The sequence below is a fragment of the Formica exsecta genome, unplaced genomic scaffold (assembly GCF_003651465.1).
Source record: "Formica exsecta isolate Colony F162 unplaced genomic scaffold, ASM365146v1 scaffold475, whole genome shotgun sequence".
In the NCBI taxonomy this organism is placed as follows: Eukaryota; Metazoa; Arthropoda; class Insecta; order Hymenoptera; family Formicidae; genus Formica; species Formica exsecta.
In genome coordinates, this window is record NW_021851988.1 from 346,856 (window position 1) to 373,385 (window position 26,530).

The window sequence follows — 26,530 nt, forward strand, 5'->3', positions numbered from 1 at the left end:
AGGAGAAGAGGAAAAGAGAGAGAGAGAGGATGCGGTCTTGGAAACTGCGGGCAATCTCGCAGTCTTCGAAATGTCGCTTTAATGTTGCCTTAACGGCTCTTCCGTGAGTTCACACAAAGTACCATACAGCTCTCTTCGGGAAAGGTATTGCTACTAACTATACTATAAACTGTGCGTATAAACCGCGATGGTCAAGTGTATTGATTTATAAGAGGGCTACCGTAGAGCTAAATGAAAACTCTCATAGCTCTTTTAAATAATAATCTTAAATAAAAAAATAAGTAAATTTTTCTCTGCTTGTCCACATAAAAAAATATTAAAAAATATAATAAGATAACTTTAAGTAAAAAAGCCCAATGTTTTAAGCATCGGCTTGCATTAAAAATAATTTTGATTTAATATTCTTTTAATTATGTCTCTGGTTATTAAATGCCATACTCATCCTTCTGATTGTCAGTAAGAAAATTTCGAAGCAATCGACTTAAAGCAAAAAAAAAAAAAAAAAAAAATGTCTGAATATAATTCATCGCGATAAGATGTATTCGCTTCGCTTTTTCCTCCGTCTAACTCCTTCGCAACGCTGACGGAAGTTACTTTCATTATTCTGACGAAATAAGCGTTTCAATGTATACGAGATCGTTGAGCCATCGCGCGCGATCACGAAATCCGCTCGTTTGCGAGGGTGAGTACTGTATTTCAGACGTCGCTCCGTCTTGTTGTCAGTTCCGGGCAAACTCGCTCCGCGACGATGATCCTTCATTCCGTCCGTCCGAGATTCGACGGGACAGGTTTAGCGAGATAATGAAGCGGGCAGCGAGCTAACAGTGACAAATAGCGCGAGCGGCAACGAATCGCCGATATGGATTCGCAAATTTGCTCGACAGATACGCGAATTCGTTTAATTCGCTTTCGATGAATTAAATGAATATATGCATGAGAGAAGACAGAGCAGATAAAAATCCGAAATCGGGATAACTTTGTGCGTCAACTCACGCGTTTCGAGCCGTACACCGGGTATTTCTCGAATCTCTTTTTTTGCAACGAAACAATTTTATGTTCTAAATTAATTATAGGAACATATAAGTAAATGCGAATAAAATACTGTGCAATTATTAGATAAATATTATAAAGTATCGGGATATATTTAAAGAACTGTCGTAAAATCGTTCTCTGCATCCACAGCATGAAATATTGAATTCATAAAAATTACGTCGGTTTCAATCGTTCATAAAAATCGACTGAGAAATTCTGTCGAAGTTATCCTCGTCGGTAGTTCACGCGTCCATCGAGACAATCATTAATCTCTCGACTGTTTCAATCGAACTGATTATTGCACGGCACGCCAGCGGCGCATTTTCGTGCCGAGATTAACAGGACGAGCGTTGCCTAATCGAAGAATAATTCCTGATTAATCTCCTAGACACGATTAATCTTCCATAATGGTCTAACGCGCTCGCTCGTCAGCGATGCAAATCCGTGGCTCAAGATCGAATTGGAATAATTTTCGTAAGTTTTCAAGTAATCTTCATGCTTTCTAAGAAATTAGGATTTTGGGTCACCGTATCATGTTATATCAATCAAAATTTTTAAACTAGACTAATTTTGGACACGGTCTGTTTAAAAAATTCTCCCAATTAACCTAATTTTAATTATTGATTAATTTAACGCATTACTCAAAATTTTGATTTCTTCAGAAGTAACAGAAAATCCTTAAACAATTCAGCAGAAAAATCGTCATATAATTTTAAAAACTGTAAAGAAAGAAATTTAATAATCCAATCCTTTTGAGACGTGTGAAATTAAAATTGTCGATCGTATATTTTGTGGATATCAAAAATGATTTCGGCACTTTTTCCAACTAGACGCGCGCGTACCAGCAATTATTACATCCTTTAATTAACGAGTTCCACCTGCGCGCGCAGTTACGATAAAGAATCGCGGCCGCGAATTAAAATGCCGCTGCAGATTGTTCGACATCCCCCTCGGGGACGGCCAAAGCTAATTTCGCGCGGATGTTTTTTTTTTCTCTCCTGCGGTATATCGACGCATGCCATCTGCCGCGGTGGACTGCCAATCGTCGCCAGGAAATTCATTAGGAAAATACCCGCCGTGGTGGCAACGTTATGGCGAACGCGGTTTCGATAATGTAGAGGAGCGAGACGTCTGGGGTGTAAGGGGGTTCATAAGGGGAGGGAGGAGGAGACAGAGACAGAGCGACACAAAACCGACCGATGTGGGGGTGAAGTTGTATTATACAATACAATCGAGAGCGAAATCGATAACTCATCCGCCGGCCCGTCGCTCCACCTGCTCTACCCGGTATGTCAATCACGCCGCGGCCGGCGTTATCGGCGATGCCGAGTACGCGAAATGTCGACGATCGACGACGCGAATTTATCGCGTCGACTGGTGTGCGGTGGATGGTACCCGTCACGTCGTCCACGTGTCCGAATAAAGGCCCCTTTAGACGCAACGATTGTTAATGCGATATCGAATTGCGGCAACGATTGTTGCGTTGCAATATCCTCCCGATAACGTCAAATAAATCGCACCCTCTTTTTTATACAGACTTGTATATTGCTATTATGCATGAGACTTTGAGTGCAAATTAGTGGCGATATTATTGCATTTGTGAAATTCAATTATTATTATATATCATTTTGTAGTATTATTATATAAAAATATTGAAAAAATATTGAAAATGCTAATATTATATAATTGTATTATAGTTTCAATTATTCAGAAGAGCGTAAGATTAAGTTCATATACTCTAGGTATATATATTAAGATATATTATCCCATAAAATCGTAGTTTATGTAGCGATACTTTTTAATCGAACTTTTTTCTATCTAGCAACCGATAAAGATGCAAATGCGTCAACCGCCTCAAGCCGTCTCTATGTGCTCGGACGATCGGTATTAACGGAAATCGATAGTTCAGTCTAGACATTGTAAACTGCAGCACTTCGCTTGTCGAAATTTGCAATAGTGAGAAACTGCAACGCAGAATTTCCTGATTGCTGGTTCATCAGAAATGTAAATTATTGTTGACATTCTTGCATCAAACATGACACAGAACAGTTAAATTTTTAAATAAAACACGTATTGCATATCTCATAGATGAATAAAACATACAATCTCACAATTATATAAAACAATAAATGATTATTCATTCGAAAATAAAAATTTTCTTTTCGAAACTCGCGTTACAATCTTCACAGAAAAATTATGTTACTTCTGTTATAATCTTAATAATTTGTAGAGATATTGACGTAAAAAAAAAAAAAAAAAAATATTTGCGTATTTTTACTCACGTATTACAGTATTCATAAACAAGTGCACATTTGATGTTGTCACATACCTAAAACATAAAAAGAAGCACATATTAATATTATACATATGAAAAAACATGCATATTAATATCGCGATAATAATTCAAAAAAATTAATATCTGCCAAGTTAATGCAGTTAAATTATAATAAATTTTAATAAAGAAAAAAATTGTGCAAAAAATAATCATTTCATAATAAATATCCTGCGAATCAAATTACGATGGCAATATTATTGCATAATAATATTAAGAGAAATTGTTTAAAAATGTATACAAACACAACAATGCATATAAAAGTCTATATTTCATGAAAATTATTCTTAAGTGAATAATAGAACTTCCAAAACGCCAAGCTGTGAATTATTAGGACGATTTGGCAGGTATGCAAGAGGTTCCGAAAAGAGTCCCGGAGGACTCAAAGGACAAAAGCTGTGCGACACGTTGAAAGCCTTCGAAAAAAAAAAGAGTTACTGTCGTCCTGACAAATCGTGCTATATTTCGATACCGCGTCGGGGGAGAAGAAAAGCGCCGTCGAAACCGACGAGAGTGCGGTATTCCTTAATGGAATCGGAGGGATTACAACGTCGAGAGCACGAATTTCCCTCCGAAGAGTGCTTCTCTCCCTAGGTACCTCTTTTTGTCGGTCGTAATCTCGGCTCGTGAACGTGAACCCTTGGATATTTCATAATTTTTCGTCTACGCTTGCTTAATCTTCGTATGGACCATCCTTCGCGTTCAAACTGTCACCGAGATTCCGGGAATTCAACGAGAGATTCAGAGATTCAGAAAATCTAATAAATTTCTTGGCTTCTAAGGTAATCGAGTGTTCAAATGTTATGGACATAATAAGTTTTACAACCCATATATCTTGAGTTGTTTTGTAAGAGGATTTGTCAATTTTGAACTCTTCATATCAAAATTTTTTGGATTCTAAAATCTTTGATTTTTATATATGCTTTATCTTAGAATCTTTAATTTAAAAAAAGATCGACAGATCTCTATTAAAATATTTAAGTCCTAGAATTCGCGTGATCTACAAATTTTAATTTTATCAAATTGATTCATTGCATGCAAATTGTATATAAACAGCTTTATAATTAAAGGATTCAATGCAACAATAGCTTAAAATTGTCTCAACTTTAACATTAATTTTATCGAGTTCTTAGAAAAGTGAGAAAAAATAAAGCACTATTGCACTGAATACTCTTTCTCAATCGAAGGGAAACGTCTGAATCAGCAGAATCACCGAGGTGGAAATCATGTTCTAATCGCGAGAGAAGACGGGAAGCTCGAAATGCACTATTAGCACGACGCATCACGTGGCAACCTTATCCTGAGATGAAATCTTCTCTCCTTTCTCCTCTGTTCTCTCGGTTTTCGTGACGCGGGGCGTGCGGTATTGTTCGACCTTGTCGTCGACGATGATGGCAAGCCTTATCTCGGTGGTCGCGCGTGACTGGGCTCCGACGGAAGACAGCGGGGGTGGCTGCGGTCGAAAGTCCAGAGAGGGTGACGAGAATGACGGGAATAAGGATGAGAGGAGGGAGACGCACGAGGGAGGAGAGACAAGGCATGACATCGTCATCGTCGACGGTGTCTGATAACGTTCCTCTCTTTCTCTCTCTCTCTCTCTCTCTCTCTTGTCTCTCACGATACACAAAATGCTCCGACGATGACGACACGTTGCAAAATGCCAACCGTTGCATCGCTGCTGCGACTGCACTTTCCATCCCTTCCCGTCCTCCGCTCGATACTTTGACGTTTAACTTTCGCTTTGATCGTAATACGAGCGTGATAAAATAGTGTATCTCTCGCCATTTTTATAGGAAGTTTAATACAGGAAAATTTAATATCTAATTATACATTTTCAAGTAAATTAAAAGCGATGAGGTCAAAACAAATTTCGATGGAAAATAGAATTTTGGCCAATACAATTCTCTGCACAAGAGATGCCATCCCTTTTCATAAAATATAATACGTAAAATATTATGTTATCAAATATGTAATTCTTTCAAAGACGGACTGATTAAATTATAATTTCAACAAAGAATAATATTGTTATAAAATATTTCAGTATAAAAAAAATTAATAAAATTTTTCGTGAAATCATTTTCTCCTTATTATGCAAAAATCAAATCATTACCAAGCGCGAAAGCATTGTCTTGCAGAGTTGAAGAAAATAACGCAAATATAATAGTATGCCGTCGAGCGATTTTTCACAACGCCGTTGCGCTTTCGACGTCGCGACGCCTATCGCCGTGGCCCAAGTAGCCAATTAAAATCTCTTTGCCATCTTTTTTAGGAGTACGCCACATTGGGGACCGGCTAATGAATTCTGGCAGAGGGCGTCGGGATGTAAATCCCCCCGGTTTGCAGCGCAAACGACGAGACGTCGAAGAGAACGCGAGCGAGAAGGGGCGGAAGAGCAAGGGGAGTGAAACGACGGCGGGGATGAGAAAGTCGAGGCATCGGGATTCCTAGTGTACGATGCACCCGACAGACGGGATCGATGCCTTCCTGTCTGTTCGTCCGAAGCCCTTTACAAGATATCGGTAACACTGTTGCCGTTTGAGCGAAGCGAAATTTTTAAAAGCATCGATCGGAGATCAAAGGCGATCATAATATCGACATTTGATTGCTTGTCATGGCAATACAAGAAGATCAACGCGATTCCACAGTGATTGGCTCTTTCTATCTTCGATAATTACGACGTAAAATTGTAAGATAAAAATTTGAAAATATTGGAAAAAAACTTTACAACGTTAAATTTATGAGATACAATATATTAATGGAAAAATGTTAAAAAAATGTAAAATAATTATAAATAGTAATCGTAAAGATATGATTTGAAAAGAGTAAAAGAAATATTTCACATTGGTTCTTATTTCTATTTCTTTATATTTGATTCAATCAATCATGTCAGATATTAAATCAATCGTCAGATTAAGCTGTCAAGCTTAAACAACTGCGAAAAAAATATTCTAGTTTCGACGCACGACGCGTCAGACAGGATCGATGTCTTTCTTTCGCGCAAGGAGGGAGAGATCCATGTCTAGCCTGGATCGTGTCGCCGCGTATTAACTCAAACCTTTCTTCGCCAATTCGACGCTCCTCCATCACGGGAACAACGAGGATTGGAAACGGGGTGTTAAAGGGACCGCGTGCGAGGGTAGATTTATGGAAATTCGATGGCCCGGTTAAAAGAGGGCGCCATGGCTCTCTTGTCAGTAGAAAAGGTTTTTCCATCCCCGTTCTCCCCTTCTCGGCAAAAAACATCCACGGTACGAGAGCTGATGCGATCTTTGATCTCGCTATAAAGAAGGATGGAGGTCGTCACCGCGCGTACAAGCCGGGACTATTGTTCCCCGTCGACTACACACCTCGATTGAGATTATCTCCGTTTGGTTTTAACCCAAACGACAAGAAGAGAGAGAAAGATCAAAGGCACGCGTTGTTTTCGAGAAGAGCGAGTTGCCGCGATAGAGCTTGTTTTCAACAAAATCGTAGGGCTACGGAAGTAGTGGTAAGTCACGAGATAACGGACGATCGTGATAAAGCGAGAGGCCGGTAATTAAGATCGCTTCCCCGAGGCGTATACTTGTCGATGCTTATATTTTACTACGGTACCGTAATTTTTGCAGCTACCGAAGCTGCTTCAGACGTTTCACGGTGTTTATCTTTGAGCAGGTAATTTTATTCGAGCTCGATGGTTATATCTTCTGGCAGACGATGCATATAATTAGCTCCGCTGTCTCGATATATTGTACATTATTAATTATGTATATTTTCATCAATCGACGAATAAAAAATATCAAAAAACGTGAAGTAGCAACGCAGAATCTACATCATTTATAGCTGCTTTTTATCGTTAACAGATAGAGTCGGCGGCTTCGCGATGGATCGCGATGGCGGCTCGTCCGTCTATCACCGAGAGATACTAAAAAGCCTGTACGTGTCTCCATAAATGTTAATTAACAATAATTACGCCGCGCGCCATCACCCTGCTAAACATCCTAAAGGATTGCAGGACGCCCTATAGTATAACCAGCGGATATCTGCTGCTTTTTACACGTCACCGGGGAGACGCCTAACGAGGAAATATTGTCCGGCAGATGTGGACGATTCAGCGGGACCTGAATACGGCGGGGCAAACAAATCTCGTTCTGTCGTTCCCGTCTCTTCCGCGTGTGCCGCGTTGTGTTGCTTTACATATTTCAATTACATCGCGCAAAATGAGATGTCACGCTTCCGTTCAGTTAAAATTACCATACATCGAATTTCATGATGTTATTTCGTTAATTTTAATATATTATACGTTACAATGTTTGAAGAAATAAATGAATAAAGCGCATTTATATTTTAAGATAATTAATTTCAAAATCTGGTGATATGAATGACATATCGTCGTTACATCAATTTATATTTAACTTTTTGTTCGGTATTTATGCCGAAATAAATTTCTATTAAATTTCACATTCACGTTAATAGCGCGTCGTGCTATTAATAAAGTTGATTTGGGGGAGGGGGGAGGGGGATTATCCTGCACAGTTTCGACGACTGCAACAAAGTAATGGGCATACTTCTACAACTGTGACTAATCGCAGATAATGGCCATTTCATAACGCGAGGTCGTTTGTTTCGCAAATCGATCCAATGATCGGTCGCGAGTCGAGCGCATAATCGATTACGATCGGCATGCAGTAATTCGAGAACTCCGTTGAAAATAGGTGTTAAGTGCGGCCCGCAACAGGTTCCCGGCTTCCTGCACTTAACGCCGAGTGTCGCGGCACTTAACGGCATTGCTTTCACTAGCAAGCTCTTCGATTAATCTAAAAGCCGATTATTTCCCAACAAAGTTATCAAGATGTTAATAATTGCAAAAGTTACTAAAAACAATTTATATTAATTAAATTTCTCAGCTATTATATGTAACGAAAGCTTGTTCTCGATGTTTACTTTTAAGTGTATTTAATTTTGATGCGATTTCAATGCGTGTAATTGCAGATTGATGTTTAACATTAAGTTGATGAAAAAGTGAAAGGTATGTTAGATATTTACAATCACAATTTTTCTTGAAAGAAAATTGTTGATAAAATTGATAGATTAATGAGCCACGTTTATTCTTGGACACTCTGTATACATGTGTCGTGCGCCTGGAAACCTGTCTTCCATTGATTACCCGTGAAAAAGAAAGACTTATGTTACTTTCCTGCATCACCTGTCTCGTCATTTGAAGAGACGACTTTCAAGTTAGCGAAGCTCTCGCGTTTCAGAAAAGCGCTTGTGATTAACTGAATGGACATTCCAAAAGACAACTAATGAACTGGATTAGGTAGACTTTACATATGCTTCGACAAATGCTTTGTAAACTTTTATGATTGTGGCTTAATAGAAAACTAGCATATACAATAATTAAAAAGCAAAAAAGCACAAAAAATATAAGTAATAAATATAGATTAATTTTTACAGAGAGAGAAAAAAAAGATAATCAAATCTCTCTCTTAATAAAATATCTGAAAATATCAAAGTATGTTAGAAGTCTCTCCTGTATTAAATTAAACTTTCTATTTACTTTGCATCAATTAAATTTTTTTATTTCTTCATTAATCTTCCGGCGCATAAAATATCCAATGAATAATTCTCAGGATATCTCATCTATTATACATTAAGAAATTTCCTGTAAATTATCCCGGCGGATCAGTACCGCGCTTTATTTCTACCGACGCGGTTACGCCAAGCACTTGTTTCCGTAATTATGCAGTTTGGGGTCAACGACTAACAATACAAACCGCCGTAATAATCGCAATTATCGTGTAATACCGCTGATAGGTCGTGTCACGAGCGACCGGCGCTTTCCGTGAATCTCACGCTCGGAAATTTTGCAGCGACACGCGATACCGTGACGCCCCCGTTGCGTTAATAGCGGCTACACAATTTCCCGACGGGAATTTTTAACAAACAGTCGAAAACGCAGCCCCGTTTGCATCGGTTATACGAGTAACATACAAGAACCGAAGAGAGCGCGAGGGTTATACACGGGGCGGACTTCAATTCGGGTTTACGATCCTACTAATATCGGCCTCTTCGGCAAGGGGTCCGAAACCTCAAAGGGTCGAGTAATTACGTCTGTTGCTGCCAAACTATATACCGGTCGTTATATTCGAGTGGGCGCCAAAGTGCTCGAAACGCATTCCGTCCGGTAATTGCAAAAAGGGCGGTCAAAAATTTGTCTGGGTGACTATTTATCTTCGTGTATTTTTTTTAATTTCATTTTTCGATACGAGAAATTTATTAATAAACTCGAATCTTTCCTTCTCTACGATACGAAAAAAATATAAAACTAAATTAAAGAATCATGAGAAAAGAGAGAAATATCTATAAAGATATAAAATATCAAATTAGAATGATTAACGTGAGATTCAGTAAAATTTAATATATATATTTTAATTTATCTAGTCATACAATTATCAAAGCGACAATAATAAATATTGTCGAGTATTTATATCTAAAATTTCCGCCTGTTGAGAGATGATAAGCGTGAAAAAATTCATGTTTTTACTCTGTTCGTGAATTATATCCCTATTCCGCTCACAACGGCTTCTCTAATAGGCACGATAGCACTTTCCGGACTGATTGACTAATGACGCCATTAATAGATAATGGAAATTTCTACGGGCTGTTCGCGTTAACAGCGTGCATTAACATTTGCCGAGCGAAATCTCGCTCGCGCGTTCCGTGGAGACACGACGTCAGCCTAGCCAGATACCGTACTAGAACTCGCTGATACACGTATGTATGTATGTATAAGCTATTATTAGCCGACCACCTGTACGACCCGAGGCAGTTGCTCTCTCACAATCGGCTACATACGTCTTGGTTCCCCCCCCCAGGGCCGTATCGATCCCGCAATGGCACTCTCCGCTCTTCATCCGTGCGATAGGCTATCTACGTGATACCGGTTTCCAGGAAACGAGATGGTAGCTAATTAACAACCGCCATTCGCACGTATGCTGCCACTTACGCCGTAAAGTGTATCGGTGTACTGAGCGAAACTGTTAATATCCTGTTTAAGATATGAAATATATTTAACGCAACTCCATATCAAATTAGAGAGAGACAAAGAGAATATACATATATCTCAGATATATAACCATTTTTTAAATTATTTTTTTCAAAGATAAATACTAGTTTAAAACTTTTTATCAATAAATATAATATAAATTTTTATTAGACAACACTATTGATTTATATCGCAATTTATTACTATGATATTTATATTATTATAATTAATAATCATAAAATATTAAATAATAATATAATTCTTGATAATAACGTAATGTCAAGTTTCGCATTATTTTATGAAATGCATCTTAATGCAAAAAATAGATAGAAGATATAATTTATTTCACGATGCATATTATATTTATGGGGATTGCGTAATAATAACAGAATAATTACATCATTTCGATTTCTATCTAATCTATTAAGCCGACTTCCGTATATAAAGCTCGTCCTTTCAACCGCGATTAATTTCCGAACTTTCATTCGAGCGGCTGCTTTTCACGGGATATTAGCCCGGATCGTAAGCCGTTGCACTAAGTATGATAAATGGCGTTTCGTCAGTCGGACGTTCATGCACCCCTGAGACTACAAGTTTCATCAATAATCGCTGCATCCGGGCTTTTAGTCATTAGGTCCTTTTGTACTGGCTATTTAATAATTGGGAATACAACCCGGAAAAGAGTTATAAAGAAAAAAAAAATTTATAGAGATCCCGTTTTTACATTAATTATATACGTATTATATACGGATATTATTATCAAGTCACCATTGCACCGGTTCTCTGTATTCTTAATAAAGAATATCGATTACCGGTATTGTATGTATGATAAACTACCGATATTTCCGGTGTATAATATCGACATTTGTTACTCCGTATCTAGTATGTGAGTAAAAACCGATTATTAATTAGCGTATTAAGCCATACGGTAAATCCTAGACAGGAAATGCATTGAAATCGGAGACGCTCGAATGTGCAATGATGAATGTGCAGTTGTATCGGTGCCGCAAATGCAATTCCACCTATAAAATTCGACGCGACGCGGCGCGTAACGCTGTTATTTTGACCGGGCCAAAATAATTGGAGATAATTCTCTGCGCTGTTGTTTTTAATCGATCCCACGACCGTCCGTTGCCGATTACGTTTGTGTCCGTGATTTAATTGCAAAATCCCCGGTATCAGCGACGTCTGCGCGTGTGACGCGCTGTTTACTAAATCTGATAATAACATTAAGCGCACGCCGTGGTGTCATTAACGCTAAAATAGAAATAATCGACTCGAACGGATAATATTCATCTCTCTCTCTCTCTCTTTCTCTTCTGTTCTGATAATGAAAACAGATTCGATTAAAAAGATATTTTGGCTGCGAATTACTGAACAGATGATATCGTATTTAATTTAACTGCAAAATATTCGCGATATAATAATGTTATGAAATCTACACGTGATACATACAAAAGAGTATCGTGGAATAGATCCTGTGTGAAAAATTTATGCGAACGTGCAACGCTATTTTTAGCTTTCCCGTTATACAATGGGTAATTAGATTCGTTCCTCGGAATAATATGTTTTCCACGCTTTCATAAACGGTCTGATTATCTCGTACGGTTCTCTACTCGTTACTTCGCGCTGTGATTTTTGATCGCAATGGAAATTCAAGCAACGCCTTCTCCGATTCGCATCGCGTTGCATCATCATAATTAAAATGTTATCTGAAAAAAATTTCCCAATCGCCGACATGACATGAGACGATTCTATTCATTCGGGAAGATCAACTAGATTCAATTCATATTGAGTTTCCACATTTTATCTCAATACAATGATAACAATGGTAAAATTATTCGTTGAGACAGAAAGCAAACTGTAGTAATTTTGCGATAAAATTCATTTAGTCTTGTATTTTAATAAAATACGCGCGATAATTCATATTATTTCTTTTCCAATAATTAACGGCTTGGAAAATAATCGTCGAGAAAGTAACCATGAACAAAAAGCAGAAAGATGCTAATTCTGATAGCTTTGATAATAATCCTGATAATAATCTTTCCAGATCGACAAAGTTATTCATTTCTAAACCCGGCGCTCCTACCGCTTAGGTTAATTATAGTTCACGTCGTAAGGGCCGGCTGCTTGACTGAACTAGCTTGGCGTCGGGCATCGTTAACTCTTTTCCCCCATCTCACACACACATCTCATAGTTGAGGGATTCTGCGCAGCGATACAAAATTGCCAACTGCATCGCTAATTAGCTAAGCACGCTGATGCTAGCGGAGTCGCGTTTAATGAACATTACGCGCGAGAGTAACGGCGTGAGCGACACACAAATTATCCTCCCGTGGAGAGGAGTTTTCGGATTCATCGACGCTTGACGTTCCCTCGTCGCGGATCCGGCAGATGGTTAAAGGGTTATAAATGTAGGCATAACGATGGGACATCGCGACAATGACGAGGATGGCGAATTCGCGCGGCACGTACGAATGTCGCGTAAATGTCCGTTTTAAAGCTGATATCTCAGCGCGCGTTGTCCTTCAGCATTCGGATGACACTTCTCAGCTCGTTATGGATTGACTAAAATCTACGTCTATCAAGCTGACACGGTCGTATTTTTGTGCGAACGAATGAGACGGAATAATATTGTAAAACTGGTGTATCATTTCGTGGAAACTCATAAATAAAGAATTAATAAATTAAGAATTCTGATTTTAGTTTAAATAGTTTTATTTTATAGTTCTTCATAGTATAAATCATTTTCAAAAACTATAAAATTATTGAAAATAAAGCCAGAACTTTAATTAATTAATTAATTATTATAATATATTAATATCGTATATGTCATCTTTATATTGCCAGCGTCCTTGAAAACTCGCTTTACCTCAAACATTCTTGAATGAATTTCTACGTCGTACGCAGTATTCGCGCCTTTCGAATCGAATCAAATTTATCGTTAAGGAAAGACGAGGTGTCGGTTTCGCCTTTGATGTTATCGCGATACCATACCGATGTTAATACCGGAGAATCGTCGCGCGATTACACGCCGTTCGCCGTCAACGAGAGCACGTCTGGCGGCTGGCTAATTAGGGGTTTATAATTAGTCGCGAATAAACTCTCGGCAATTATGCACGTGCGTCGCGCACTAATTAACGGGGACAATGGCCTTAGCGAGGGAGCGCGAAAAAAAAACGTCGCGCGTATACTTTACCGCACTTTGATTAATCGAAGATTTTCGCCCGCGCGTTAATTGGAAAGCGAGACGATAAGATTTACCTCTCATCGCGAAGTTACCTCTCTCTCTCTCTCTCTCTTCCTCTGCCTCTCTCTCTATCCCATCCATTCGGTAATTTCTGTAATAATTAATTCGTTCTCCCCCGTGTGAAACATGACGGTAGAAGCAATACTGATTCGTCGCATGTGTATGAGATGTCTGGAAATTTTCAGGCTTCCTCTCTATAGATATGAAAATCGAGCCTCCGTCTTTCGCAAAGATGAGATATCAATAATCTTTGATATTTGCAAATGATTAGAAATTTATTAAGAAATGGATCATGATTGCAATGAGAAGATTACGAAACTTTTCTTTTAAACAAATTGCCAAGATAATTAATGTTAGAAAAGAAGATTGCAACAAATAAGAGATCGCTACAAATAAGAGCTTTTCATTATGTAAAAGTCGCTTCTAAATTTATCAATATATAAATAAAAATTGTTTCAAGATATGTATAAGCGAAGGACATGGGATGATATCTTGCATAATTAATTAGAAGCATATAGATTATACATATATTACTTTAATGTGGTATCATCCATCATAACATGGTGACAGTGATATATCTTGAGTGCTTAGTAAAAGGGATTTAAGATTTTATCTAATCTAATAACGTGATTTTACAGAGAGAGAGCATGTAGAGAAGCTTTTTATTCTCCAAAACGTTCCAGCGGTCGCTTTATCATAAAAATGACATATGACACTATTAGTGTCGCCAAGTCTGATAATCATCAATATTTCCCATTTCAATGAAACCTATCTCTCTCTTTCTCAAATCTCCTTTTACTTTTGTAAACTACTAACTCGACTCATGTTTTTTTGCAAATAATTGCATGAAGTATTTCAAGACTTTCATATGACAAGCATACGTATGTTTAATTACGCGGCGCTACAGGGCGCCATTTAAATGCCTACTTAAAATATTAATTATGCATAAATCCTTGAAGCACACGTACATAATAAATCGCATGATTTGCAGAGATTTCTAATTGCATTCGTGCACTGTAATTGCGTAAGACCGCGATTTCTGCGGCGAGATATTAATGATGCATTGCACGGCCGAGCATGCTTCCGTTTTTTGAAGGCGTCACGCGTGAGACTAGTATTATGACTAATGCGCCATGTGATTGTGCAATATTTATGATCCATGAAAACGATGTGGAATTGCCACGAGATGTGTCGGCCCGGAAATGTTTTACGATAATGTACGAATTATAAGACAATCGAAAATTCAGTATCACATTTATATATTTTGATATAACAAATTATTATTTTTATTCGAATCTAATTCTGATTTAATATATGATCCATATATAAATGCTATATTAATTTTTTTTTAAACTAGTTCGATTATTATTGCACATACGTATAAAAAACATACCAAACATTTTAAAACTCTAAAATTTTTAACGCAATATTAGCAGACTGGAAACGCGGTTCCCCCGGTGTTAACTCAACGCGTTATGAAACCCCGAGTGTGTCGAAGGACTAATCTATCCCCTCGGCATGTCATGGGCGACCGTATAGCGACAAAACGACGGCGGCGGCGGGCGTCATATTTTTGCAGCGATGATCGCGCGACGCGGTAAACGAAACAATAGCAACCGCCTGCAGCGCGATAAAGCCGACGATACCATGCGTGCATTCGCGCGAACGCGCGTGCTGCAGTTGCAGCGAGGAATATTGCAGCTGCAATTTTCATGAAATCACCTTTTACACAAAGCGCACCGATGCGACATCTCCATTAAGATTGAATTATGATCTGTTATTTTGTGCCACTCGAATGTGTTGGAAGAGGACAATTTTAATCACCAAATTCTGCGTAAAACGGCTGTAGGTTGCATGTAAAGGATACAGCATTATTTTATAACCGTGTCCTTTTCTCATCTTTTGTTTTTGTTAAGAGATATCTTTTATAAAGACATCTCGATAATTTCGATAATATTTAAAGTAAAATTGTAAAAAATTTTCGAAACCTCTCTCTTTTTTTTTTCTCGTAACTTATTCCTCGATTTCTTCACTGAAAAGAGATACAATTGCCTTGTAGCTCACATAGTTTGCGAACGTGCGGTAGTTGCGTCCCTGCCCGATAGTTACGGACGGTGCTCGTCAGCCGAAATTCCGGCCTTTATTCGACGAGCTTGTCGGCTCGAAACGAGAGCCGACTCGTCTCTCTCTCTCGGCGACGCCTACATATACTATCACTGCTGTCGTTCAAAGCAAGCGTCCGCGGATACAATATAGGACTGTCCGTCACGACGGAAAATCGCGCGCGTATTCGAGAGGGAGAGAACGCGTGTACCGACACGACACGATACGACGCTTCGCGTCCCGTGGTGTCCCTCTCGTTTCACGGGACGCCGCGTCGAGTCGAACCAACCTGCCAATCCCGCCGTCATCCTTGCTGAGAGAACCGAATACGAACGCGTCTCGAGCGGCTTTTTTTCGCCGATCCGAGCGTACTACTATTTGTATTGTGTACCGAAATAATGTACGAGAGGAAGAAAGGAGGATATACGCTTTTATCCGTCTTATCCGACATACTGCTTGTCACGCGCGTCATATTAAGCCATATCGACGAAACGTCGCGGAATCTCTCGTCGATTCGCGCGACAACAAAATATTCTCAAGTATATTCGACGAGGGAAAGAATGCGTGAAGAAAAGATAAGTCGATCGAATGACATTTATATCTTAAGAGACTATTTAAAAGAACTGTTCATGTGTCAAAGAAAGCAGTTTAATTTATCTCGGTAATTAAATTAAACATTTAAAAATAATTTCAATCTGAAACTCTTTATTCTTTCCGAGTAAAAAACTTGATATTCGCGGATTTAAAGTATAGAAATACACGATGCTATTTTTACGAATAGCAAAAGGTGAAGAAAAGCAATTATTTTTTTTTTTAAACGGCGAAATAACTTCCGGACGCGGCAGAGACGCGTTCTGAATGGCTGACCACTACAATAAGAGGCTAGCGCGGCTTCGCTAATTCATGCTAATTTCGAAAACTTTTTGCATCGTTTAATTCAATTAGTTCCGCTCTTTGAATGTGGCAATTAGCATATTAACTTGACTATGCGAACCTCCCGATGCTGTGCCCCGCTCGCGCAACCAAAGTCGCGACTTTTCCACTTCTCTATCCCTTTACCGGATGATGCCTCGCTCATTATCCGAACCTGTTTCAAACGTTATCATGATGCAAATTGAAAGCTAACATTTTTGCTCGCGACGAAAATATGGCAAAAGTAACGAGACGTCTCGCAAATCCGTATATTCGAAATTCAATTTGAAACCGTGTTCGCATAAATTTGAATAATTAAATCGGTGGATTTCGAGGGTAGACACCACCGTTAATCTAATTAATTTTTTCTATCGTCAAAAAGGTCAATGTGTCGACTTAGAGTGAAAGAAGTACAACCGATTAGAAATTTGATCATCTCTTTAATAGTGATAACAAGCGAGTCAGCTTTCGCAAATTAAAATAATAATTTTAATTATAATTATATTATAAATCTCGTGCTTTAAAATGCCTTTATCAACTTGACAATAAAAATAAATCTCGAGAAAAACAGTTATCGATAATTCAACGAAATCAATCCCCAAGAGTCAAAAGAATTCGCGCAGCGAGATCGATGTAACCGAGGAAAAGTTTGCGAACTATAACTATTATAGTTCACGTCGTAAGGGCCGGCTGCTTGACTGAACTAGCTTGGCGTCGGGCATCGTTAAGTCTTTTCCCCCATCTCATCTCATAGTTGAGGGATTCTGCGCAGCGATACAAAATTGCCAACTGCATCGCTAATTAGCTAAGCACGCTGATGCTAGCGGAGTCGCGTTTAATGAACATTACGCGCGAGAGTAACGGCGTGAGCGACACACAAATTATCCTCCCGTGGAGAGGAGTTTTCGGATTCATCGACGCTTGACGTTCCCTCGTCGCGGATCCGGCAGATGGTTAAAGGGTTATAAATGTAGGCATAACGATGGGACATCGCGACAATGACGAGGATGGCGAATTCGCGCGGCACGTACGAATGTCGCGTAAATGTCCGTTTTAAAGCTGATATCTCAGCGCGCGTTGTCCTTCAGCATTCGGATGACACTTCTCAGCTCGTTATGGATTGACTAAAATCTACGTCTATCAAGCTGACACGGTCGTATTTTTGTGCGAACGAATGAGACGGAATAATATTGTAAAACTGGTGTATCATTTCGTGGAAACTCATAAATAAAGAATTAATAAATTAAGAATTCTGATTTTAGTTTAAATAGTTTTATTTTATAGTTCTTCATAGTATAAATCATTTTCAAAAACTATAAAATTATTGAAAATAAAGCCAGAACTTTAATTAATTAATTAATTATTATAATATATTAATATCGTATATGTCATCTTTATATTGCCAGCGTCCTTGAAAACTCGCTTTACCTCAAACATTCTTGAATGAATTTCTACGTCGTACGCAGTATTCGCGCCTTTCGAATCGAATCAAATTTATCGTTAAGGAAAGACGAGGTGTCGGTTTCGCCTTTGATGTTATCGCGATACCATACCGATGTTAATACCGGAGAATCGTCGCGCGATTACACGCCGTTCGCCGTCAACGAGAGCACGTCTGGCGGCTGGCTAATTAGGGGTTTATAATTAGTCGCGAATAAACTCTCGGCAATTATGCACGTGCGTCGCGCACTAATTAACGGGGACAATGGCCTTAGCGAGGGAGCGCGAAAAAAAAACGTCGCGCGTATACTTTACCGCACTTTGATTAATCGAAGATTTTCGCCCGCGCGTTAATTGGAAAGCGAGACGATAAGATTTACCTCTCATCGCGAAGTTACCTCTCTCTCTCTCTCTCTCTTCCTCTGCCTCTCTCTCTATCCCATCCATTCGGTAATTTCTGTAATAATTAATTCGTTCTCCCCCGTGTGAAACATGACGGTAGAAGCAATACTGATTCGTCGCATGTGTATGAGATGTCTGGAAATTTTCAGGCTTCCTCTCTATAGATATGAAAATCGAGCCTCCGTCTTTCGCAAAGATGAGATATCAATAATCTTTGATATTTGCAAATGATTAGAAATTTATTAAGAAATGGATCATGATTGCAATGAGAAGATTACGAAACTTTTCTTTTAAACAAATTGCCAAGATAATTAATGTTAGAAAAGAAGATTGCAACAAATAAGAGATCGCTACAAATAAGAGCTTTTCATTATGTAAAAGTCGCTTCTAAATTTATCAATATATAAATAAAAATTGTTTCAAGATATGTATAAGCGAAGGACATGGGATGATATCTTGCATAATTAATTAGAAGCATATAGATTATACATATATTACTTTAATGTGGTATCATCCATCATAACATGGTGACAGTGATATATCTTGAGTGCTTAGTAAAAGGGATTTAAGATTTTATCTAATCTAATAACGTGATTTTACAGAGAGAGAGCATGTAGAGAAGCTTTTTATTCTCCAAAACGTTCCAGCGGTCGCTTTATCATAAAAATGACATATGACACTATTAGTGTCGCCAAGTCTGATAATCATCAATATTTCCCATTTCAATGAAACCTATCTCTCTCTTTCTCAAATCTCCTTTTACTTTTGTAAACTACTAACTCGACTCATGTTTTTTTGCAAATAATTGCATGAAGTATTTCAAGACTTTCATATGACAAGCATACGTATGTTTAATTACGCGGCGCTACAGGGCGCCATTTAAATGCCTACTTAAAATATTAATTATGCATAAATCCTTGAAGCACACGTACATAATAAATCGCATGATTTGCAGAGATTTCTAATTGCATTCGTGCACTGTAATTGCGTAAGACCGCGATTTCTGCGGCGAGATATTAATGATGCATTGCACGGCCGAGCATGCTTCCGTTTTTTGAAGGCGTCACGCGTGAGACTAGTATTATGACTAATGCGCCATGTGATTGTGCAATATTTATGATCCATGAAAACGATGTGGAATTGCCACGAGATGTGTCGGCCCGGAAATGTTTTACGATAATGTACGAATTATAAGACAATCGAAAATTCAGTATCACATTTATATATTTTGATATAACAAATTATTATTTTTATTCGAATCTAATTCTGATTTAATATATGATCCATATATAAATGCTATATTAATTTTTTTTTAAACTAGTTCGATTATTATTGCACATACGTATAAAAAACATACCAAACATTTTAAAACTCTAAAATTTTTAACGCAATATTAGCAGACTGGAAACGCGGTTCCCCCATTCGGTAATTTCTGTAATAATTAATTCGTTCTCCCCCGTGTGAAACATGACGGTAGAAGCAATACTGATTCGTCGCATGTGTATGAGATGTCTGGAAATTTTCAGGCTTCCTCTCTATAGATATGAAAATCGAGCCTCCGTCTTTCGCAAAGATGAGATATCAATAATCTTTGATATTTGCAAATGATTAGAAATTTATTAAGAAATGGATCATGATTGCAATGAGAAGATTACGAAACTTTTCTTTTAAACAAATTGCCAAGATAATTAATGTTAGAAAAGAAGATTGCAACAAATAAGAGATCGCTACAAATAAGAGCTTTTCATTATGTAAAAGTCGCTTCTAAATTTATCAATATATAAATAAAAATTGTTTCAAGATATGTATAAGCGAAGGACATGGGATGATATCTTGCATAATTAATTAGAAGCATATAGATTATACATATATTACTTTAATGTGGTATCATCCATCATAACATGGTGACAGTGATATATCTTGAGTGCTTAGTAAAAGGGATTTAAGATTTTATCTAATCTAATAACGTGATTTTACAGAGAGAGAGCATGTAGAGAAGCTTTTTATTCTCCAAAACGTTCCAGCGGTCGCTTTATCATAAAAATGACATATGACACTATTAGTGTCGCCAAGTCTGATAATCATCAATATTTCCCATTTCAATGAAACCTATCTCTCTCTTTCTCAAATCTCCTTTTACTTTTGTAAACTACTAACTCGACTCATGTTTTTTTGCAAATAATTGCATGAAGTATTTCAAGACTTTCATATGACAAGCATACGTATGTTTAATTACGCGGCGCTACAGGGCGCCATTTAAATGCCTACTTAAAATATTAATTATGCATAAATCCTTGAAGCACACGTACATAATAAATCGCATGATTTGCAGAGATTTCTAATTGCATTCGTGCACTGTAATTGCGTAAGACCGCGATTTCTGCGGCGAGATATTAATGATGCATTGCACGGCCGAGCATGCTTCCGTTTTTTGAAGGCGTCACGCGTGAGACTAGTATTATGACTAATGCGCCATGTGATTGTGCAATATTTATGATCCATGAAAACGATGTGGAATTGCCACGAGATGTGTCGGCCCGGAAATGTTTTACGATAATGTACGAATTATAAGACAATCGAAAATTCAGTATCACATTTATATATTTTGATATAACAAATTATTATTTTTATTCGAATCTAATTCTGATTTAATATATGATCCATATATAAATGCTATATTAATTTTTTTTTAAACTAGTTCGATTATTATTGCACATACGTATAAAAAACATACCAAACATTTTAAAACTCTAAAATTTTTAACGCAATATTAGCAGACTGGAAACGCGGTTCCCCCGGTGTTAACTCAACGCGTTATGAAACCCCGAGTGTGTCGAAGGACTAATCTATCCCCTCGGCATGTCATGGGCGACCGTATAGCGACAAAACGACGGCGGCGGCGGGCGTCATATTTTTGCAGCGATGATCGCGCGACGCGGTAAACGAAACAATAGCAACCGCCTGCAGCGCGATAAAGCCGACGATACCATGCGTGCATTCGCGCGAACGCGCGTGCTGCAGTTGCAGCGAGGAATATTGCAGCTGCAATTTTCATGAAATCACCTTTTACACAAAGCGCACCGATGCGACATCTCCATTAAGATTGAATTATGATCTGTTATTTTGTGCCACTCGAATGTGTTGGAAGAGGACAATTTTAATCACCAAATTCTGCGTAAAACGGCTGTAGGTTGCATGTAAAGGATACAGCATTATTTTATAACCGTGTCCTTTTCTCATCTTTTGTTTTTGTTAAGAGATATCTTTTATAAAGACATCTCGATAATTTCGATAATATTTAAAGTAAAATTGTAAAAAATTTTCGAAACCTCTCTCTTTTTTTTTTCTCGTAACTTATTCCTCGATTTCTTCACTGAAAAGAGATACAATTGCCTTGTAGCTCACATAGTTTGCGAACGTGCGGTAGTTGCGTCCCTGCCCGATAGTTACGGACGGTGCTCGTCAGCCGAAATTCCGGCCTTTATTCGACGAGCTTGTCGGCTCGAAACGAGAGCCGACTCGTCTCTCTCTCTCGGCGACGCCTACATATACTATCACTGCTGTCGTTCAAAGCAAGCGTCCGCGGATACAATATAGGACTGTCCGTCACGACGGAAAATCGCGCGCGTATTCGAGAGGGAGAGAACGCGTGTACCGACACGACACGATACGACGCTTCGCGTCCCGTGGTGTCCCTCTCGTTTCACGGGACGCCGCGTCGAGTCGAACCAACCTGCCAATCCCGCCGTCATCCTTGCTGAGAGAACCGAATACGAACGCGTCTCGAGCGGCTTTTTTTCGCCGATCCGAGCGTACTACTATTTGTATTGTGTACCGAAATAATGTACGAGAGGAAGAAAGGAGGATATACGCTTTTATCCGTCTTATCCGACATACTGCTTGTCACGCGCGTCATATTAAGCCATATCGACGAAACGTCGCGGAATCTCTCGTCGATTCGCGCGACAACAAAATATTCTCAAGTATATTCGACGAGGGAAAGAATGCGTGAAGAAAAGATAAGTCGATCGAATGACATTTATATCTTAAGAGACTATTTAAAAGAACTGTTCATGTGTCAAAGAAAGCAGTTTAATTTATCTCGGTAATTAAATTAAACATTTAAAAATAATTTCAATCTGAAACTCTTTATTCTTTCCGAGTAAAAAACTTGATATTCGCGGATTTAAAGTATAGAAATACACGATGCTATTTTTACGAATAGCAAAAGGTGAAGAAAAGCAATTATTTTTTTTTTTAAACGGCGAAATAACTTCCGGACGCGGCAGAGACGCGTTCTGAATGGCTGACCACTACAATAAGAGGCTAGCGCGGCTTCGCTAATTCATGCTAATTTCGAAAACTTTTTGCATCGTTTAATTCAATTAGTTCCGCTCTTTGAATGTGGCAATTAGCATATTAACTTGACTATGCGAACCTCCCGATGCTGTGCCCCGCTCGCGCAACCAAAGTCGCGACTTTTCCACTTCTCTATCCCTTTACCGGATGATGCCTCGCTCATTATCCGAACCTGTTTCAAACGTTATCATGATGCAAATTGAAAGCTAACATTTTTGCTCGCGACGAAAATATGGCAAAAGTAACGAGACGTCTCGCAAATCCGTATATTCGAAATTCAATTTGAAACCGTGTTCGCATAAATTTGAATAATTAAATCGGTGGATTTCGAGGGTAGACACCACCGTTAATCTAATTAATTTTTTCTATCGTCAAAAAGGTCAATGTGTCGACTTAGAGTGAAAGAAGTACAACCGATTAGAAATTTGATCATCTCTTTAATAGTGATAACAAGCGAGTCAGCTTTCGCAAATTAAAATAATAATTTTAATTATAATTATATTATAAATCTCGTGCTTTAAAATGCCTTTATCAACTTGACAATAAAAATAAATCTCGAGGAAAACAGTTATCGATAATTCAACGAAATCAATCCCCAAGAGTCAAAAGAATTCGCGCAGCGAGATCGATGTAACCGAGGAAAAGTTTGCGAACTATAACTCTCTGGTTGCGCTCATCATCGGAAACGTGAAACGGACGTAATATAACTGATCGCTTCTACAACTTCTTTCGAGACGAGCTCTCCTTCAAGGCCATCGGCATTGTCGGAAATCTTCCACGGCTATCCGAATGAATAACGCGTCCGCCTTTGTGCGCCTGTCGGAAAACATTACGAGTCGCCTCGTTAATAAGTCGCGCGATATAAAATTGACGAAACGAGTTCTGCAGACGTTTAAAGCAATAATTAATATGGGGGGAACAAAATGACAGCGCAGGCTCTCTATATCTCGGGACATCAATCCAACGTTGAATATTTCTCATTCACTGATCACGAGATAACATAATTTTAATAGAAATCTATCGAAGAAAGAGAGAGAGATTTTTACAAAAATATCTTTATAAATGTGTACGAAATTTCATATAAAAATATCAAAAAAAATGAATATATTAATTATTTAGTCTCAAATTGGGTTAAATTATACCTGATACAATGATTGGCCACTGTTAATGAATCCAATTAAGATATAAATATAATACGATATTAATTAAGATATTAAGAAATTAAAATAAAAAATGAGGCTATATTAAATACAGGATAAAATTAAATTAAATCAAAATTTAATTTTTTAATGTACTGAGTGAGATTAGTGTAGAAACATGACTGCGCGATAAAAACTGTGACAATTCTAAAGTAAATCAAGGTATATCTAGATTTTAAGTAACTATAGATCAATGTTCTTATCTTTAAAAAAGGATGTAATATCTCAAGATAAAAGCTGTTACAACTATACGTGACTGACCCGACTTAGGTTATCCGACAAGATCATTAATCGAAGCGATTTTTCTAAAGCTTATCCGATGTTATCGCGAGGCGTGTAAGATACTTTCTTGGAGAAAAAAAAAGCATAAAATTTTCTAGCTACTACTCAGCTTTAAATTTCAATCGTTAATGCGAAATGCATATCGGAGGATTGTTAAACATTTAATTTAATCCAAACTCAATCAGAACTGAGTCCGATCATGTCTGATAAGTTTGCAAAGCAATATTTTCATTTGATCAAAACTTTGTTGAAAAGTTATACAAGTCGAACAAATTGAATTGCGAATAAAATTGTTACATGTAGTGACTTTTTAGAGATGCGTTCATTTCGGACGCAAAATTGCATTTCGCAGCGATTGAATCGAAGAGAACGAAGCTTTATATGCAATAAAATACGGCGTAAGTTAACTTTGCGTGAATTTGTTTAGTGCGTCCACAAATAAAATTTATTTCACTGATTCGCAACAGTTTAAAATTCGGCGTATAAATTATTCCACATTATTATACCATTCATGATAAAAATAAAAATATTGATAAAAGTATTGGCTATTTTTTCTGTGCAGTTAATCGCGAAGTTTATTCGGTAAAAATTTAGTCGATTACTTCGGTTCGAATTCAATTCCCGAATAAATCATCGTAGTCGCGTAAACGTTCTTGATTGGAAAGAAGCTCGATTAAATGCATGCAAATGCAATTGTACGTGACGACATCGCAAAAGAGTTTAATGTCTGACGTGCCTTATAAAATCGCCCTTCGCGCGCGAGAGGAGGGTCGAATAAATTTCATTAACTCATTAGATTTGCCGTCGTCGTCGTCGTCGTTGTCAACATTACGCAACACGCGAAACATCGTTAATTTCGGAGTAATCGTCATATTCGCGCGTACGACGAATAATGCTCTCTTCTTTTCGCTCTAACAACGGGGGTGAGAGAGAGAGAGAGAGAGAGAGAGAGAGAGACAGAGAGAGAGAGAAAGAGAGAGAGAGAGAGAAAGTGCGATCCAATTTACTATGGAAATCCTACGGTCGCCCCTTCCCCTATCGAGAAAATCAATTACGTCGAATGAATACAACATGAAGGGTATAAAGGGTTAGCCGCGAGTCTCCGCGAACGGTAAGCGGAGCGTTTGAATGACACGAGATCGAACAACGAGATTGGATGCGAGAAAGGAATTTCGAGAGTCGCAGACCGGACAGATCTGATTTGTCAGGACGCGAAAATCATCGCTGACAAATCTCATTACGACGCTCGACTCGACGCTCGTGATTAGGGTCCGAAAAGTTCGGGGCGCCATAAAAGCTTTCGATCTTCACTCGATAAAGAACAAAGTCTTAAGATCGCAAATAATTAACAAGGATATTATAAAAGTAACAAAGTTATACTCCAATAATTTAGATGCAGCATAGTAATACATTTAGATAATATAATGATTATTATTATAAATTATTCACTGAATTGTATTGTGATTGACTCTATTCTCTCTGTCAAAGAATCATTATTAGATAATGAAAAGTAGCAAAAATATATATTTTCAATCGTCGTTACTTACCTTGGCGGGATCGGACTTCTCCTCTGGTTGCTCATTGAAGGTCTGCGAAGCTCTGGACATGGTGTTTCTCCGGGGTGTCGTCGTGCCATCTTGCGAAGGGCGCACAAACTCGATTCTACCACCCTCGACGACAATATTGGGGGCTGGTGGAAAATTCTCCGTGTTACCGACCGTGTCGCAGTAACCCAAAAGCCCGGCCTTTTCCCCGTACAAGGGGTGGATTTGTCTGCAACAGAGGGTAAAAGCTCGATTGAAGAACGCTTCGATAACAGCAGATGGTGCTTCAGATGTATCAGATAATTATCGATCTTCTAAAGACAATGATATGCTAATTTTTCTTGTTTTTATATATAAAATATTGTATAATGTATGTAAAATATATTAAACATTATTTAAAGTTAAATTGTTGTCAATTGTATGGTTTTTTCGAAATTTCAACTTGAGATTTAATTATTAACCGTATTTTTTTTTCTAACATGTGTCTTAAATGTTCAATGTTACCTCTAATTTAATATTGTATTATTAAATATGTAATATTACAATATTAAATTGAAGCTAATGTTGTAGAGTAATTATTGTATATTTAATTGTAATATTTAATTATTAATATAGTAATATTTTATTTTTAAAGTTGCATATGTTTAA

General features: G+C 37.9%; 1 protein-coding gene across 4 annotated transcripts in view; it reads right to left on the reverse strand.

Moving 5' to 3' along the window:
• The window catches only part of LOC115241277, a 264,967-nt gene that overhangs the window by 132,117 nt on the left and 106,320 nt on the right, over positions 1-26,530 (reverse strand). For all 4 annotated transcript variants that reach the window (XM_029816948.1, XM_029816947.1, XM_029816950.1 and 1 more), the window contains exon 4: positions 25,886-26,111. In XM_029816948.1, the coding sequence (XP_029672808.1) occupies positions 25,886-26,111 (226 nt within the window). The remainder of the gene's footprint in view (positions 1-25,885; positions 26,112-26,530) is intronic.